General features: G+C 44.0%; 1 protein-coding gene across 1 annotated transcript in view; it reads left to right on the top strand.

The window, feature by feature from the left end:
* Window positions 1-13,075, top strand: part of erfl3 (Ets2 repressor factor like 3) — a 61,905-nt gene that overhangs the window by 43,755 nt on the left and 5,075 nt on the right. The window contains exons 2-4 of the mRNA XM_006802803.3: window positions 1,084-1,318; window positions 11,242-11,357; window positions 11,524-12,680. Of these exons, the coding sequence (XP_006802866.1) occupies window positions 1,084-1,318; window positions 11,242-11,357; window positions 11,524-12,680 (1,508 nt within the window). The remainder of the gene's footprint in view (window positions 1-1,083; window positions 1,319-11,241; window positions 11,358-11,523; window positions 12,681-13,075) is intronic.

Below are 13,075 nucleotides of genomic sequence, written 5' to 3' on the forward strand. Positions count from 1 at the left end.
GCTTTATTTTATTTCTAGATGCAGATCAAACAAACCTGTAAGCCAGCAGCATTAAAGCCTAGCCTGAAGGCGTACTGATAAATTCTCTATTTTCCTCAACAATTGGATTTGATAACTAGCCACAAACTAGCAGTTTATCTTCATCTGGTGCAAATGAAGTTGTGACTCACTTATGCAAACTTGTCATAGTCACAGGTAGCCACTAAAAATGGTGTCTTGTGAGGCTCTGGAGATATAGATCCATGACCTGTGTTATTACCTCTACTGTTATCAAAATTAGGTGCGCTTTGTGTCATCAGGACAGTCATCTAAACAGTTAAAGTGAATAAAATGTAACTGGTGTAAACAAATCTTATAGAAACATCTTAGACCTTTGTTAACATTTCTTCCGGTGTGGTTAGAAAACATCTTTGAGATTTCAGAAATTTCCATTAGGTTGGTGTGAGGTGTTGATTATTAGAATAAGTCACAAATGTAAAAATGGCAGCGTGTGTTTGTGCTTCATCTTGTCTGTTTTACTCTTTTCTTCTCTTGCTGGTGTTTTTTACTTTTCTGTCCACTTACGTATTTTTCCCAGGTCTAACTTTTACTTCTCACAGGGTCTAACTGCCCAATAAAAGAGAAAGTATTTTTAGAAAAAAAGCCCTGGAGTTTATCTTATTTTTTTCTTGCTGGAAATACAGGGAGGACTTGGAGAGTAGTGAGGACAGTATGAATGAGAGCACAGCACTCTGTACTAAGCTGCACTGTTGTATGTGATCTATACTTGGCCAGACACCTGTAATCTTCTTTTCCCTGTTAGCGCAGTCACCTGAAACTGCTCCTGACTCATAACTGTAATCATATCTTAGTCTTTTCTTTTGCCTTCCTTTAAACTAGTTTTCTATAGCGTGTATTTCCCTACAGAGACAAAAGGCGAGTCATCCGGGTGCACTTCAGTTTATCCAAAAAGATGTCTTTTTACTAGAATTTATGAATACGACCCGCGCTCTCTACATCACCATTCACTGTTCTTGGCAAGGCTCGAATGACCCCCCTCCACCCAACACTAATATCCCCACTCTCTTTATCTCTGTATTACAGGGTTCGCCTTCCCAGAATGGGCTTACAAGCCCGAGTCAAGCCCTGGTTCCAGACAGATCCAGCTGTGGCACTTCATCCTGGAGCTGCTCAGGAAAGAGGAGTATCATGATGTCATCGCCTGGCAGGGGGACTATGGCGAGTTTGTCATCAAGGATCCAGATGAAGTGGCTCGACTCTGGGGGGCCAGGAAGTGCAAACCCCAAATGAACTACGATAAACTGAGCAGGGCTCTGAGGTATGATGACTGAGAAATATACTGTTACCGTAAACAGTTATTTTCACATATAAAAGTAAAGTTGCTAAAACAAAAGGACTGTCAAAACAAGAACCGTACAAATTATCTTTAGTATTCATTGACATATATTACCTAATTTTAGAAAGGCAGAATCTTTTCCTTCTTGCATCTGCAGTGGTGTGTCTGAGGCTTAAAGCACTGAGGGCTACACCTAGGCCCGTGCCAAACAGCTGTTCCAGCTTTGACAAACACAGTGTGCAGTGGAGAGCGCTACAGTAACCCCTCAGCAGCACTGGGTGTAACAACTTTGCTCCAGCCTATCATTCATTCGGGAGAGAGCCAGCCTGCTTGTAGGGTTAACTTTTCATTCTTGTCAGTTTATAATTTTCTCAATTTAATGTTTTGCTTTTAGTAATTTTAATATACTGAAAGAAAAGAAAAAACTAAAAAGGGAGAGGCATGAACTCGTCCAGATTGCTCCAAGCAAAGAAGGATAATTTCTGGCCACAGCTTGAACAGCATTTTTCTTAAAGTCTGGTTTATATTTTTATTTTAGTAAACTAAAATGCTTTTGGTTTTAATTTAGTGTGATGTAATGACCTCACAGCGGACACATTAGAATCCTCAGGGGAAATTTGGCATGTGCAGACTTTGTTTTTTTGAGGGTGTATTTGGTGACCTCATTGGCTTTAAATGCCACTGACCTGAGCAAATGTAACTATGAAGGAGTTTCCTGTGGTTGTTGATTATTAATATCAGTTAACACCAGTGATCCTTTAATGTCAAGTACTGACTTTATCATCTGATTTGTACCTGTGGATTACTTCCAGTGTGGCCTTTTGTGAAGATTTGGGGTGTAATTGAAATTGCCCGTTGGATGATTGGTTGAGTTTATTATGAATATACTTATTAATATACTTATTCCTGATTTTTGAATTGTGTTTCCTACGTCTTAGGTTAATCAAGTTGGACATGTCGGTAAAGGAAATGGCATTAAGACCAAATAACCCTATAAAACAAATCAAATCTGAGCCACAGAGCAGCTGCTTTTCATTGTGTTTATTTGGCTTTTACAAATAGACTTTAGTTCACAGTATTGATGGATAGATGAAAAACCAATAGAAGTTACATGTTAAAAACAACTTTCAGCATATTCAGAGCTGAATATTACAGGGATCACATACCCCAAGGGGCTCTTCTCAGCTGCTCGCTGTAAGCACTGTATCTCATTCACTGTGTCTTGTTGTGTACTGCCAAACAGAGCCAAGATTAAGCTAAGCACTTTAAAGAAAGCCACATAGGCCATTAAAGGAGGGAAATGCTTTGAATTGCTTAATTTAGGGCTGGGAAGGCTTATGCACGCTCATTTACACTGCTGAGATTAAGATAACTTCTACAGATGGTATCCTCTGGGGACAGAGGGAATTAACATGGACTTCTTATGTGCGCATACAAACATTCAGACTTGCAATCTGGATTTAGAAATCCTGAATTAGAGAGAAAAAAAGAACGTGGATGGGGATATTTCTGGTCAGGCTCTGTATTTATAGCACGTCCATCCTCTGCTGCTGTAACAAGCTCCACTAAGTGCTTATATATAGTGGGTCTTAGTGCCCTCTGATGGACCAGACTTAGAGCCTGATTATCAACAAGGTCCCCACACAGGAGTTCACTCCTGTTTGGAGAAGTTCACTCCTGTGTCCTCATCCAGCTTCCAGCAGCCAGGTCGTCTCCCTCTAAAGTGAGCTGGCTTATAGCGATAAGGACAGTCAACAAAACAACACACACACAAACAAACATGCACCTTTAGCGTTGTCACCTGATTTGACACCGGAGCTCCTTCAGTGCTCGAAATGAAGCCTCTCAAGACACATTAATAGTAATGTGGCAACAGGATTAGTGGCACTGAAGACTGATGAAGTTATAAAACAGGCATGTGTGCATGGTAACAGTCCCCATATGGAGTAAACTGTTGGAAAACAGGCCACCTCGCGTCCTTCATGTGGAGAAAACCTGGACTCTGCTAATAATGGAGACCACAGTCGACATGTGGCAGTTAGCCTACACACACATGCACACACATTTAAAAGGCGGGCTTGTTTTGAAGTGTTCGTTTTATCACTTTAGACTGTGTAATTATTATTTTTACCTCAGTGATCTTGTTCTTTCCTGTCTGCCGTGCACATGGTGGAAATTCCCTTAATCAGGACCAATGTATTGTGTGCGGACTTGAGCGTATGTGTGTTGGCTTTCCGTCGATGGGACGCAGCCTCGGCCCATGCGTCATCCTGGCCTCCCGCTCCCACGACCACTGTGAAATTCCCACTCCTGTTGAGAGGATTACGCTCACACTGCGCGAGTGTGTGTTTATGTGCGTGGAAATGTGCGTGTAGACGTTAAGAGGTTAGACTGTCCTGTTTTTTAATTTGATAATGAATCCGTTTGTTCTGTTATTTTTCACCAAATCAAACCAAAAGAGAAAAACAAATTCAGGCTGTCGCTGTGTTTTTTAGATCTTCAGTCTCAACCGTTAAGATCAGTGCTGCCTGACATTTCAGGTGGAGTTAATGAATGAAAGAACGGGCGCAATCTATAATCCTCAGCTCCAATTTAATAATGAGAAATAAGTCAGTAGGCTGGAGAAATAAAGATTTCCACTGATGAAAAGACCATGACTTAAACCTTCCTCCTAGTCCTTGCACCACTCTTTGCTGTCATGAAGTAACTTAGGGCAAATGAAGCCTTTTGCCAATCATTCATTGCAGAGTTTTGGCTTAATGAGTGCAATCACGCTAAGAGGTCCCAGCTCCTTGAAACCTCCAGGTCCCCTGCCTGCCAGTCAGCAGCCAGCGTTAGTGGTCAGAGGTCAGCGGTATTGCCATGCACAGCTGGTAAAGATTACCAACACGGCGCATGTGTGCATTCAGATGCACAAATGCACCATTGTGCAGACTCTCGGCCAAGCATGGATGCTGGAACACATGTTTTAAGCGCTTGCTTCATTGCCAACATTTATTTAATTGTGATGGGACACCACAGCTGGAAGGCTGCCACTGCAGAAGTGTGCATAAATAGAACAACAATTGTTTTATTGTAGGCTAAAATTACATGAGAACATGCACTTAACATGGGGACCGAACTAGAAAACACGACTTCACATTTTTTATGAGGATTTATTTATAAATGTGTGGAAGTAAGCACTAACTGAGAGGGAGGGAACCAGTGGTTGGCGGATAGAGATTACTGATCTGTGGTTGACGCAATCTTAACTGAGTTGAGGTGGAAGTCCTAGGAATGACCGAGCTAGGGAGGATAATTAATCCAGAGTGGAGTAGTTAAGTGAGGGGGCGACTATGGAGAACACAGTTGGAGCAGGAGTGGTTCAGAGGCGGGGGCCAGGCAGGCCAAAAACAGGAGCAGTGGAGAGCAGACAAAGTTAGAAAATTGTTCAAGTAGCAAAAACAAGTGCTGGAACAAAACAGTTGCTGAAACTGAAAGCTAGCAGTGCGATGGAGTTGCAGCAGTCCAACTCCCTGAAACCACTCCTGTAATCAGACAAATGCACACAGTAGCGAGATAAAACCCTTCTAACTAGAAGGATGAGGAAGCTGAGGCAGTGAGTCTGACACACGATACGCTGTTTTTGATTACTTTGGGGGAAATTAATCATATTTTATTTACAATGACAATTTTAATGTCCATCAATTATTGAAACAAGACAACTGCTCTAAAGTGATTACTGTCCCACATGCAGCTTTGCAATAATGGTCTAAATTTGCCTTTCCTTTTGGCCCTCCATAAAAGTCAATGTCCACATTTATTTAGTGTAATCAACTGATTAAAGTTCAAGGAAATCCACTTAGTATAAAAAGCAACATTCTTCTTTTTAAAAGTATAATAAACCAACTATTTATGATTCTTATTTTTCAGTAATCCAGCAGAACTAGGCCAAGCTGGCACCATGTTTGTGTGTCTTGGCCTATCTTTTCCTGAAATACAGTAGTAATTAAAAAAAAAAAAAAAAAATCAGCAGTAAAACTGGTTATGATTGGTGCTCACGAAGTGTAACCTGATGACCACATGTAAACAGCTGGCTGCAGGAAATATTGCTGCCTATGCACACCCTGTTACTCACTCAGCTGGCTGGGCCTGTTTGTAGGTCAGAAGGTCTTTAACTGTTGCACTGCTTTGTGTGGAAACTCCCAGGGCCAGAGAGAAAGTGCAGAGGGAGCACCCAGCGACAGTACCACTGTATCACTTAGTGTTCAACATATGTGCATTGTCTTTCCATTGTCTCAATCTGCAGCATGTATGTGTTTAGCATACATGAGCACTGTGTGTATGCCTTTGTCCCCACTGAATGAGGCCTCTGTTTTCTATGAGGGTGGAAAGCACGCACACACCAGAGTGTGCTCGAATACATATATTGTACCCGCCGAGCATGTGACCGGCCTGATCGGACCCTGACACGATCTTCCTCTTCACACACCGACACACACCATGTATATGCCATGTATATGCTCATCACACCACCACCCAACCAACGCAAACGCATTTAATTTCCTTTTTTTGAGTCAGTAAACACTTGTCAAATGTAGCTCCCACACAAAGGACTTTTATCTCTGTAATTTGTACACACCTGAGTGTGAGCAGCTGGTGTGTGTGTATGTGTGCATATGTGTAGAGGAAGATCTAGCTGGGATGTGTGTGTGTGTTTGTGTGTAACACCCAACGCTGACGAAAGAGGCAGAAAATAAACATGGGACGCATGGGGAGCATTGTAATCCCAACTTCCTGTCACAGTCAGCTCCTATTTACAGCCCAACAATGGCAAGGCACAGCCTGTGCAGACACACGTGCACGTGAGCGGGTGATTCATTTCATTTTTAGTGCTGACATTTGTGTGTGCATATGGAGAGATAGTGGAAAAGATTTTATACAGATATCATAATAATAATTTATGGAAAAAGTGGGAATAGTGGACAGGTCTTTAGCCCAACCTCAGTGTTTGAACTAAACGTGCAATACTTTATATTTAATCACAGATTACTGCCTTAACCTTTTAAGGCAATTCACTTTTTGCATTTGCAATACGATGCATGTGGGTATCTGTACTCATCCAATAAACGTGTTAATTAGTTTTTATGTAAGACAAATAAGATATCTTCTGAGTTTGGAGATGGTGGTGGTATCAAAATACACCCAATCTCAAACTGGGGCTTCCGACTACATCTGGAATGCCCTATTAGGCTAATTAGTGATTCTAACTTAACTGTAGGTGTGACTGATTGTCTGAGTCCCTGTGATGCGACCTGTGCAGGGTGTGCCTGCTTCTTACCCAGTGACAGCTGGAATAGGCTCCAGCCTTGCTGCAAACCTGAATTTAAGCATTAAGGAAAATCAGTGCTTGGATAAATGATACAAAGAAAGTTCCACCCCTAACCTCTGGTCATGAGATTTCGGGAATGTCCAAAAGAATAAGCTCCTAAATACAAGAGGTCCCAACGAGATTCCTCCATAGGTTAGATATTTGGGTGCTTCTTTCTAGAAGTTTTCCAGGCAAACCAAACTGGGAAGAGACCCAGGACCCTTTAGAGAGATTATACATCTCATCTGGCCTGTGAACACCTCAGGATCCCCCAAAAGGACCTGGAAAGAGTTGCTTTGGTTTCGAGCACGGGTTTCTGAAATTTCTCTGTCCGTTCATTGCTATTTAGTTGCTGCACTCCAGTGTGCGTTTCCATGCTTTGATCATAATGTTTTGGACCCCAGCACGTCTGTGTAATCGCAGCCATAATCCCTGGCCTAGAATCACTCGCAGTAACAAGTGAGTTGATAGAAAGCCTCCCCCTCTGTTTCCCCGAAGGCTTTGCCTAAATCCATGCTCGCACTGATTGTTCAATCTACTCTTTTGGTAGAACAGGGAATGGGATAAAGCTGTATCTCCTGGATGATACATGCTGGAGTGGGGGCACACATCCACCCCTGCGTTTGAGTATGTCTGAATGAGATGGCACAGGATACAATAGAAATGTGTGTGTGCATGCATGCATTTGTGCGTGTAAGGCAAGTGCGGTGGGCAGCTAAACACAGGCACTCAAAGAATCTCTTTCTTCTCTTTTGAAGTGAGTTCAAATGCTCTTCAAAGACTGTCTGCCTGTATGACGGTGCAGGGGGGTGGGCTTGGAGAAAGACCGGGTGACCATGTGCTCTAAACGCAGCTTCATTCAGAGCACATGGAAAGTTGTTCTATTTCCAACCCTGCATTTCAGCTTTATGTACCCTTGTAGCATCAGAGACTTGAGAGGGAAAGTCAAACGATCCCCATTTTAAATGTGTAGTAGGCAAAGATGGTAGTAAAAGTATAATTTCCAGGAAGAAAAAGACCTTTTGAATCCTTATTTAGAGGCAAACTTCCCGAGGATTTGACTGGTATGCAAAGTTTATTATGAGCATAATAAAGAACGTGGACAAAGCAAAAATGTTCTCTAAGTCAGGATGTATTAATAAGAAGTCCAAAAGTAATTTTAAAGAAATAAATGACATTTGATAGAGCTGCATCAAAACCACAGCTTGTGAGCTCAGGTGTAACAATGTTTGTGACATTTTTTATATTTAGGTCTAAGTCACGTCGTAGCACAATGAATGAAGTCATACCTTTTTGTTAGTAGCACAAACACAGTGAAGAATAAAACCTTAGATTTCACATTTCAGCATCTTAAATGACTCAAAAAACTCATGACTGCGAAGTCCTCCTCCCTCTGGTGGTGTAATCACTTCTGCAGATGATGAATCTTCGATCGCAGCTCCTCCTGCGCCCTCGGCCACGTTTAACAGACCTGCAACAGTTAACAGCCCAGAACTCGTGCACTTAATTTCTAACTTTAACACCCACTCAATGGTTAAGTTTAGGTACCAAAACTTAGTTGGTTAAAGTTAGAGTTATTTGGTTGGTTATACAGCCAATCTTAGGACTATGACATTTTTTAGGCAAATTGGAGACGATCGAGCAGAAGACCCATGATTATTTATGATGAAATGACCCAACTAGACTAAAGGCATTCTCATCTGAAAGGCACTGTCAGTCATAAAAGCTGATGGTAAGTCCTAGGTATTTAAACTCTAATGAGGTTGTCACTTTGTAGGTGGTCCTGAGAGTCATTGACCCACCCTGCCATCATGTGAGTCATTAAGGTCACATGATTGTGACCTCAATGACTGTGAGCCAGGGTTGAATTGCCTGGGAAGAGATTTTGAGACTGATCGTTGGTGTCCCATGCCACCACCTCTGTTCAGTAACAGTTTTGCCTAAATGTTTCTTACATACCTAGATGAACATACAGCAGATAGCCTTCTTTAATAAACTGTCAAAAATATGCTTCAATAAGCCGAAGCTGCTGGGGGCTTCCCATGCTGATGAATGTTCTTCTTAACTCATCTCTTTGTGTTGATACACCACTCTGCATTTAATCATTAGTTATTATTAATCTCTGGCTCTTTTCCACATTGTGTCTTTTGTGCTGTCTTCCTCCCCTCACCCCATACTGAACATAGTTTACCTGACATTAGGAGGGAGAACCAAACACTTCACTTATTGTCATACTTATACGACTCTGGTCCTTTCCTTTTGTTTCTATTTGTTGCCATCCTCTCATAGATATCAGCATGATCCACCAGCCCTTCCCCAAAACCGCAGTGGCCTCCCTCACCTATCGTTCGTCTGTCGTCTTCACTATCAATAAACGTTTGTCATTCACATTCGAGGTTTTATGTCCTTGCTGCTGAGTGTATTTTTAGATGCATGCGACTTTGTTTGTTTTCTCTGTATTTATATTGGACCCTATGTGGGCCGCAGCACATCTCATTGACTTTTCTATCATCAGCTAATTCAATCACAAGCCTGTTGTGGTTTTAATTCTGCTTCACTTCCTGCCCGCCTGTCTCTGTCCGTCCGTCCCCCTCGTTACCCCTCCTTCCCGGCCCTTGTGAGTGTCTCCCCTAGAGCAGAAATTACATGCTGCTTTGTGCCTGGCGTAAACAATGTTTTCAACAGTGCAGGCTTGTCTTGTCTCCTTTCTCCCTCTCTCCCTCTCTCTCTCTCTCTCTCTCTCTCTCTCTCTCTCTCTCTCTCTCTCTCCTCTCTCCCACTGCCTCAGGGGATGAGTGGAGAGGGCAGGATAAAGAGGGGGGAGGCGGATTGATGAGAGAAAGAGGGAGACAGGGGGGTATCGGTAGGATAAAGAGAGAAGGAGGAGGGGAGAACAAGTGAAAAAGAGCAATAGTCTGTTCCCAGAGTAAAAAACGGTCCAACAAGTCTGAGTAATAAGCATAATAAGAGGGGGTGAAGGGCAACAGACACCGGCACACAGCGCCGTCTCGATAACTACCATTCAGTGTAATGATAGTCACTGGGCTCTGATTAACTCAACATTACCTACATACCCTAAAGCCCCTATCTTTGCCAGCACTCATCACTTATCATGTGCCATGGTGGAGGAAGAGAAAGCGGCTAGTCTAGCACTATAAAAGCAGGTAGGCATGCAGACAGGAGAAAAGGGCAGTGTGGTTAAACCCTGTGTTTAATCACCAGGGATAGTGGTAAGAAGGACAGGTGGTAGTTTTGGTGATCTGGCTTGTTTTCTTCCCCCCTCCCACCCTGACGGATCAACACATCAGGGTTTTTTTTTTTCTTTCTCCTCCTCTTTCTTTCGCTCGGTTTCCCTCGGTGTGTGAGGGTTGTCAGCCAGGGATCTAGAGGTTACATAAAGTGAGTGTGGATCCGAGGAAGAAAGCAGAGAGATGTTACATAAAGAGCTGTAGCTGGACAAAGGTTAATAAAAATCGAGCCTTGTACTGTAGGCAGGAGCCATGGGAGAGAGAAAAAGCATGAAAAAAACTGAGAGAATGGCCATTACATAAACAGATAAAGATGGGCTGAATTATTGGTGGCTTTGCTTTGCTGTTATATAAAGAGATAGGTCCACCAGCAAAAATGAAAGATGAGAATGAGTTGTGTATGTGTGTGTATGTGTGTGTGAGAGAGAGACCACTCATCTGACCACATCTGAACTTAAAAGATGCTTTTTTCATAATACCTGACCTTTTTTTTTTGATTGCCAGCAAAGACTGTTGAAGCAGCAGGATTATCTCAGCGGCAGAAACTGAAACGTAGCTGGACAGATGTTGACATTGTTTCCGAGTACAATAAAAGTCCAGACACACCAGCTCTCACCAAGCATTTTGGTGATTTGGGGAAAAAATCCATCCATCTGGAGATCTGTTTTTTAGAGTGTAAGGTCAGGAGTTCAAGTTGCCCTTAGTGTAAACATGCTTCTTCTTGGTGCTCTTACTTTTCTCTTGATTAAGAACATTTTGTTTGCTTCCTTTTTGTTCTAGTCTTTTTTCTTGTCTTTTCTTCAAATTTGTCATAAGAGGCAATAGATGCTCCATTTTTAAAAACCTTTGGCAATTATGTCATGGTTCGGGCTTTAAAGGGTTAAACACAAATGCTGCCCTGCATGCACACCTGTTAAATGCAGATTCAGAACAGTCCAGCGCTGCTTACGCTGGCTGCTGATCTTTTAATTATTTTCTTATCCTGACGCACAACTTCACAGTGCTGTTCCTCAGCTCAGTGTATCCTCATCCTTTTTTCTTCCCATCCCATCTTCCTCCTCCTCCTCCTTTCTGTGTCTGCTTTGTGCAAATGTCATGCAACACTCTCTAATATCTGTCATGATGAGGGGAGGGGGGGAGGCATGAAAGACTCGCTTATTAAAGTGTGTGCTTGACTGTGCAAGCTCATCTGACATGGCCTTAAAGATCAGAAGCACAAAATAGTGTTTTAAACATGTGGAGCTTATTTTGGAATGAAATGTTTTGTATGCTGTGTTTGATTGTAGTTTTCTCCTTCTGTTTTACAGATATTACTACAACAAGAGGATCCTTCATAAGACCAAAGGGAAAAGGTTCACCTACAAGTTTAACTTCAACAAACTGGTTTTGGTCAACTACCCCTTCATTGATATGAGCTCCACTGGTAAGCCTAATCTGTGTGTGCGTGCGTAAATATCTCCTAATCCCACAATAGGATGGCATGACTACATGGGATTATACAAGAGAGCACAGCAATTCATTTCTCTGTACTCTGCCCGTCTTTTTTACTCTTTTTCTTATCTTCTCTCTCTTGCCTTTTACATCTACAGGAAGTAGCGTTCCTCAGAGTGCCCCTCCTGTCCCCACCGGTGCAGGGACCCACTTCCGCTTCCCTCCTTCCACCCCATCTGAAGTCCTCTCCCCTAACGAGGACCTGCGCAGCCCCGGCGGCATGTTCAGCTCCGTGGCCCGACGAATGGCCCGCGGCTCTGTCAGCGACTGCAGCGACGGCACTTCAGCCAATTCTGAGATCGAGGAGGGTAACACGGGAGCAGGAGAGGAGAGGGGGGAGAGAGTTGTGAGTGGAGGAGGTGGAGGAGGGCCAGGTGGTGGTGGAGGAGGCTACCGGAGCATCATCCACCCCCGTTTGTCTTCTCATGAAGCCCTGTTCCGCATGTACGGAGGGCCGGGTAACCCTGCAGGGCATCCAGGCTCCCGTGGCCCGGCAGCACACCGCATCCACCCAGAGCCCCTGTCCCCCTTCCCTGCGTCCCCCCTGCCAGGCCCAGGAGGAGCAAGCCTTCTAGCTCCACCTTTGTCTCCGGCACTCTCCATGACCCCCACATCTCACCTCCCCTACACTCCCTCGCCCACCCTATCACCCATGTTAGGCTCTCACTTCTCCTTTAACCCAGAGGACATGAAGCGCTACCTGCAGGCCCACACCCAGTCGGTGTACAACTATGGCCTCAGCCCCAGAGCTTTCCTCCAGTACCCCAACATCGTCATCCCCCAGCCCCACCGGCCCGACAAGGCCGGTCTGACTGCAGACAGAGGAGCGGCCGAGAGGGCGGAGAGAGCCTCGACTGTGGGGGGAGGCGAGAGGGGAGGAGACCGGCACCACCATCCACCTCTGGGTCACCCGACCCACCACCACCCGCATCCTCACTCTGCTCACCCTCACCCACATTCCCACCCCATGCATCATCCACTTCACCTTGGTGAGGAGCCGCCGCACATGTCCCCCTTCAAGTTCAAGCTGCAGCCGCCTCCACTGGGCAGGAAGCAGAGGGAGGGACAGAGCCAGAGTAAACCCAGGCAGAGCTCACTGTCCTCGGGTTCAGGATCTGGGTCCATGTCCTCCACCTCTGGCCTGGGCTCCTCGCTGTCATTCGGCAGTGACTTGAGCTCCGCCAGTGGCTCCGGGCTCATCTCCGCCTCCTCGTCAACACAGTCTCTAAACAGCGCGGGACTTCCCAAGATAAAGGTACGCAGACCCAAACATCGCTCACATTCCCACAATTCCCAGTGATTTAGACTTTGTTTGTGGCTACGTGTGTTTCAGAGAGAGCATGGGCTGGTATTTTGTTTCTGATTGAGATAACTTTATTAAACCCAAACACAAGCATTTTGTTTGCAGCTTACCCACACGACTCACAGTCCTTACACACTAATCACAGTTGCTTTTTAAGGAACAGAATGATAAATAATGAGGTTAAAGGAAAGAAAAATAAATAGATTACAAGGATGTGTCCAAAAATGAACAGTCATCGAAAAATGAATATAAATGACCCCGTCAGAGTTAAAGTAATCTAATAGCCTGAGGGAATTCAGGATTTTAAGTACCTGAGAGAAACTTCCTTAACTCAAACTCCTCTGTCT

The sequence above is a fragment of the Neolamprologus brichardi genome, chromosome 11 (assembly GCF_056152115.1).
Source record: "Neolamprologus brichardi isolate AB-2024 chromosome 11, ASM5615211v1, whole genome shotgun sequence".
Classification (NCBI taxonomy): Eukaryota; Metazoa; Chordata; class Actinopteri; order Cichliformes; family Cichlidae; genus Neolamprologus; species Neolamprologus brichardi.